Here is a 6279-nt window from a genome sequence, read left to right as displayed (position 1 = left end):
ATAAAAAATGATAAGCATATTTCTAGCAAGTCAAATGATGAAAGTAAAATTGATCACTTGATGCACCAAAGGGAGAAGATCATTCTCATTAGGTCGGGTCGGATTATTTGGAGGGGAGCTAAGCGCGCTCAGCCTCTTTTTCTTTGAGACTTTGAGTTCTTGAGAATCGACAGTTAAGTTGAATTGAGACTGAAAATGTGAAATGTACATCTTAAAACATCATTTTAAACAATTTTCTAAAAGTTCATGTCACTTTTGTAATTTTGCATTCGCGTCTTCTTTTTAACATGCTTCTTCCACCTTTTCATTTTGCAATTTTTTCCTTCAGTATGAAGTAGTTCAAAAGGTTGGAATTATAAGCGATATAATTCTTGCACAATTGCACTACACAGAAGTTAAAATAGTTCCAACTTGAAGTTGGATGAATGAAGAGAACTAAAGACCACTAAAATAGCATCTTTTTGTCAAGTTAATTGCTTATATTAGTCTAGGATGTCCTTTTTCGGAGGTGGCCAGATCTACGAGTCTTTCTCACATACTGAACTCGTGCAACATACGATTTTTAACGCACAACATGCCATTATGGTATGAGTGATCTGCAACTTCTCAATTTAGCATCAGTAAATAATGTATCAATACAAATGTTCTTTACAAGTCATGTGTTGTGTGGGAAAACATCAGTTTATAACTCATAACAGTTCAATCTTCTTGATGTGTCAAGTGGAGAAGACAAATGAAGTATCCGATTACTAGACAAGATTAACAGTTGATGTTTCTACGATGCTAGTTTGGTTGTATGTTGTGATTCTAAAAATGATTTTGCGTGGTTCTGTTTCCTTCTTTACTGGGACCATGGAGTTTCAAGTGATGGTTGGTACTGTATCGCTTATCGCAATGTCAAAACTTGAATTATGCTGATACTCCAATGCACATAAGTTGAAGTAGACATAGATACCCTTTAATAATTGAAACAAATTTGTGTTCATCTATTATCGGTCTTTTATGGTTTTACATAGACACGCTTTATATATGCACATTTGTTGGCTAAATATGGAAAGCCCTACAACATCCCTCAACATGTACATCTGTTTTATGTTGCTTATTTCATAGAGTAATTAAATTAGGCATTGATGGATCTGGACTTCTTATACATGCTTTAACATTGAAAAGATGAAATCTAGCTGTTCTGATTAATTTATCATGCAGGCCAATTATTAAAGATTCGGTTATTAGTTTGTTATATAGTTTCAATTGCTTAATCGCCTTCTCATGTTTATTTAGACTTCCTTTTTCATTTTGTGGCAGGCTAAACCCTGCAAGTAAATGGGTCCACCAGAAGTCAGTCCAAACAGTATATTATACTTTCCCCTTGTGTTAGGGTTGGAATATAAAATTGAAAATAATCTAGCAATTTCAAGAAGTGCCACTACACCACTTCCATTGCTATCGCTTCCAGCTGATAATGCCTATAAGAGCTAATGAAAGACAGTCGGGAAAAGTCAAGAAATTTTTAAAAGTAAATGAAAGGTTAATTTAGTAAATTACCGGAGCTGCACCGAATGTATCATATGATGCTACAATGGCAATAGTTGGAAGTTGGTTTGAACTCCTGTCAGCTTTTGTTCCAGGCAACCATCCCTGTATATAGTTAACTCGGTATTAGAATATTTCAGCTAAGTTCATTTTAAGAAAAATAACCAGCAAAACTTGCAAATAGTTGCATTACACAATATTCTTGATTGATTATCAATGCCACCAAACATATCTTTTACCTTCACATAGACCTGTCAAAATGGGTATGTACTTATGTTGTATAAAGCATTTTGGTTTTGACGTTACTCCTAAACTATGTCAGCCATTTAAGCATTCTTTAAATCCATTCATGTGCTACTACAAAAACTAACTAGAAAACTGCCCCCTTTTTATTTATTAATAAACTCTCTTGTGAAACCAGTTTCATTTATCAAATAAGTATTGTCAAAACGTGTTTACAGTAACGTTCAATGTTTTGTAGAAATGCAGGATCCATCAAAACCTTATCTGTTTAGCGCCTGATCACAAAAATGCATTTTAACAATTTACCTCCTTAGAGAAATATTGAATAGCGTTCTATCTATTTATAACATTGGAGGGCACACATAATCACTATATATAGTGCCTAGTTGATTCACCATAATATTTTTATTCAGTTTCAACTATATGTATGTTCAGTTTGGTTTAATCTACTTAACAAATTGTGAAAATAGAAGCCCTAGGGCTTCTATTTACCTTATTTTAGGCACACACCATAATAATATTCTCTCTACATAAATAGTATTAATATTATTATTATTGTTATTACTATTATTATCATCATCATCATCATTACTATTATTATTATTATTATTACTACTACTGTTGAACTCTGATTTCCTTTGTATTGCTTCATACATATGTATTTTAGAGCTGAAGGTCTCTCTGGAAGCCACCTCTTTATCCATGTGGATAGAGGTACGGTGTGCCTACATCCCACCCTCCCCAGACCCTACTTATAGCTATGCTATTGGTGGGACTTCACTGGGTATGATTGATTGATTGATTGATTGATACTGGGTTTCATCCAACTGTTTTTTCAACAGGAGTTTATTTCTGGTCTACAATAACTAATTGTGGATAGAGCATAGTATTTGTAAAGATTCCTATATTATATTCAATTGGGAAAACTTGGTCTCCCTTACTAACAGTGGATAAAAGGTTTATTGTTCCATTCTGTTGCGGGCCCACTTCAATAAATATAAATCTGGAGAAATAAATTTACAGATAAAACCTGAATGTTTGTGATGGTAGGAGATGCAAGTTTTTTAGGAGCTGGTGACGTGACAATAAGCTTGTATCTGTAATGATAGAAAGAAGTATAACCAACATCACCACCAATATACAAGTAAGGTCAAGCTATTCAGCTTGTTGCATTGAAACAACTAATTGTGTAAATAATTAAATACAAAATTAATGAAATATATGATGATCAACGCTAATACACAAAAAGGGCACGCAGATATCATCAGAAGGATAGAGTAAGCACTTAATAATGAAAATCAAAGTTGAAAATAACACGAGTTTTGATTGTAATGATAAGTTGCACACTTGCATATGAAGTCAGCAGTTTTAGATTATCCTTATACCTTTAAGTAACAATAACAAAAGGTTAAAACGTGGTTTTCGGGACAATGTAAATGCGACGTAAAACTTCTATTGTTGGCGGTATACTATGAATGGATATGCTTATATAATATAAACTAACCCGCCAGTAGTTGCTGTTGCAGGCTGACCAGCCGCATCATTTCTCTTCATATCGGCTAAGACTTCATCTAAATTTTCATTTTCAAAAGCAAAATACACAGGATACTGGAAAATAAAAGCAGAATTAATACACAAGATAACAAAAGTGAGACACAGCAAGGCATTAAGCCCCACCTTCTGACTTATAAAGAATCAAAATTATTACTAAAACTTTCAAGCATCATAGATGAACATCATTTTTTTTGTTAACAGAAACATTCACTTGCATATGCACAAAGATAAATAGTTAATAATTGATTAGCACATATAATGTTCACTCACTTGAATAGTAGAATGTATTAGCTTCTGCTCTAAATCAGCCAATAGTTCTTTCATTTTCTCCTTATGATTATCAACATGTCCTCCAACAGTTTGACTGTTATCAGAACGAAAAAATTGAGGAAGTAGAAGTAATAAGCCCCCTAAAGGCTTTCCCTGCTGAATATATTCTGCCATATAGTCAACAGTAATTAAAAAGTTGAATCAGACTATAATACAATTAACAACAACAATAAGAAGCCTTCTACCCCAAACTAGTTGAAGTATGCTCAAATAAACACAGCAAAAAAATTAACAAAACTATGATCAGATAAATTAATACTTTAAACCAAATTGGATTTAAAAGAATAAGTCATCCTATAACCGGTTCAGATTTTATATTATAGTATCTGTCAATTTATCTCAGCAAACTCACCCCATTGCTTCAAAGTACATTTCATCTTCTGTTTTTTTCTATGAATAGTTATTTGTCACACTCCCTCTCTTTGACATCAAGTACCTACCATTAAATTCTGTTTTAGTCATACTTTGTATGCAAGTGTAACTAAACTGCATCAAATTTTAGTTGTCCCATATTCTATTGACCCTCATAGAAAACCAACCCAATCAAGAGTCAAGACCAAATCAGAAAGTGATACACACAAAAAGCAAAGCGATTCGCTACTTTTGTAACTTTAATTCACAACATTCATAAATCTGCTCAGATAAGTAAAGTTGTTAATCATCGTTAGGTAACAGTGAATTAGTTAACTTCTCACGTACATAGCTTCTTACTGATCCTAAACCGCCAAATCATTCTCATCTTAATCAAACTCGATAAAACCCAATATCTAACCAATAGTAGCACATATCATGACATCAAACCGATCCCAACTCTCTAAACTCTAAAACTATGTTCAGAACACAACTAATCAAAATACCTAAACAGATGCAAAAGAAACCATCAAATCAACAGTTATCTCGAATGAAAGTTTCATAAATCTACTCACATAAGTGAAGTTGTAATTTATAAATCTTCAATACAAAAACAGTGAATTAGTTCACTTCTCAGGTATACTCAGCTTCTAACTAATCCTAAGCCGTCCCATCAATTAATAACACATGTATCAGTTACATCTTAATCAAACTAAATAAAACCTAAACTCTAATCAACAGTAGCATGTATCATGACATCAAAGTGATCTCTACTCTCTAGATTCTAAAACTATACTCCAAACACAACAAATCAATATACCTAAACAGATGCAAAACAAGCCATCAAATTAATAAATAGCTACCTCAAAAGAAAGTCATCCTTACAAAAACAATGAATTAGCTTGCTTCTCAAGTTACATTTAGCTTCTAACTAATCCTAAGCCGCCCAATCAATAACACACGTATCAAGTTCATCATAATCAAACTCAATAAAACCTAAACTCTAATCAACCGTACCACATATTAGGGGTGTGCAAGAAACCGAAAAAACCAAAATATCCAAACCGAAACCGAAACAAAAACCGACGGTTTGGTTTTATGTTTTTGTAAAAACCAAACTAACGGTTCGTTTTGGTTTTCCAAATAAAAACCGAAAAAACCGAACCGAATTCCTAAATTTTCATTTTTTATTTTAAGTAATTTATAAGAATTTAATAATAAATATGTAACTCAAATATTATTGGTCAAATGTATAATAGTATATTAGTTTATTAGTTAACAATGAACAAAATTATTTATACTTAAATTCATTATCTTTTGTCAACTTTTTTTCCGCCCTAAAATTTTTAAGCTTAAATGGCAAAACCGAAAAAAAAAACGAAACCGAACCGGAAACAAATGAAAACCAAAAAACCGAAACCGAACGGTTTCAAAAAACCCAAAAACCGAAGTTTTGGTTTCCGATTCGGTTTTAGTCCAAAACCGCACTGAACCGCACCACGCACACCCCTACCACATATCATGACATCAAAGTCTCTAGCTTCTAAAACTACGTTCACAACACAATTAATCAAAAAACACCTAAAACGCAAAATAATCCATCAAATTCAAAACAACAGTTACCTCTAATAAAAGTCTCGTTCAATTCACGTAGAGGAAGAATCACAACAGTACGTGAGAGATCGGAACCAGGAGCGAAGAGAGAAGAACCGGCGTGGTGATTAACCGATGCGACACGAGATCCGAAAGGTGTACCGGAGATATCGTACTGAATGAGACGGTAGACGTCAACGACGGTGGATGCATCGCCGAGCTCAACGCAGGCGATTAGGATGAATAATAGTGTGATGATGGAATAGAAGGATTCGATCACGTGTAGTCGTTGTTGTCGCACGTCTCCGGGATCCGCCATTGATGAAAACAAGAACAGATGAGACGTTGGATTCGATGTGTGAGTGAGTGAGTGAGTGTGAACTAGGGTTTAATTATTGGAAAGTAATAATATTACTCTGTAAGTGGCAGTTGTGACGTCACTAACAAGAGATGAGGTGGCTTGTTTGGTGAGAGCATCGATGCCTTTCACATGGTCACGTCAACGTTACGTAAACTTCGGGGGCATCGAATTCCCCAACCTATAATGTTTAAAGCCTCTTAGACGTCCCATTATACATATATACATATGTATGTATCTATGTGTGAGAGATGGAGAGAGGGGGGCCCACAAAAATTACCCAAAAGCGCCCCTCTGTGGTGTGCAGGGGCATCGAA

The 6279-nt window shown here is 34.1% G+C and overlaps 1 protein-coding gene across 1 annotated transcript; it reads right to left on the bottom strand.

Moving 5' to 3' along the window:
- Nucleotides 1-1277: 1277 nt before the first annotated feature.
- LOC143529026 (uncharacterized) lies at nucleotides 1278-5997 on the bottom strand. The gene is made up of 6 exons (XM_077024915.1): nucleotides 5635-5997; nucleotides 3601-3767; nucleotides 3281-3384; nucleotides 2807-2873; nucleotides 1546-1638; nucleotides 1278-1466 (listed from the first exon to the last, which is right to left on the bottom strand). Exons 1-6 carry the CDS (start codon nucleotides 5921-5923, stop codon nucleotides 1278-1280), a joined length of 909 nt encoding a protein of 302 aa, XP_076881030.1. The 5' UTR covers nucleotides 5924-5997.
- Between the last annotated feature and the right edge of the window lie 282 nt (nucleotides 5998-6279).

Source organism: Bidens hawaiensis, unplaced genomic scaffold (genome assembly GCF_021521415.1).
Source record: "Bidens hawaiensis isolate Kalapana, Puna unplaced genomic scaffold, B.hawaiensis_p1.1 tig00008407_1, whole genome shotgun sequence".
Taxonomy (NCBI): domain Eukaryota; kingdom Viridiplantae; phylum Streptophyta; class Magnoliopsida; order Asterales; family Asteraceae; genus Bidens; species Bidens hawaiensis.
The sequence above is the reverse complement of the archived record's forward strand: the minus strand, read 5'-3'. Positions and strand labels throughout refer to the sequence as shown.

Coding starts and splice junctions, on each gene's coding strand:
- LOC143529026 (XM_077024915.1), bottom strand. CDS start 5,923: ATGGCGGATCCCGGAGACGTGCGACAACAACGACTACACGTGATCGAA. Junction 3,768..5,634: donor GAACGAGACTTTTATTAGAG/GTAACTGTTGTT, acceptor ACTATATGGCAG/AATATATTCAGCAGGGAAAG. Junction 3,385..3,600: donor TAATACATTCTACTATTCAA/GTGAGTGAACAT, acceptor TTTATTTTCCAG/TATCCTGTGTATTTTGCTTT.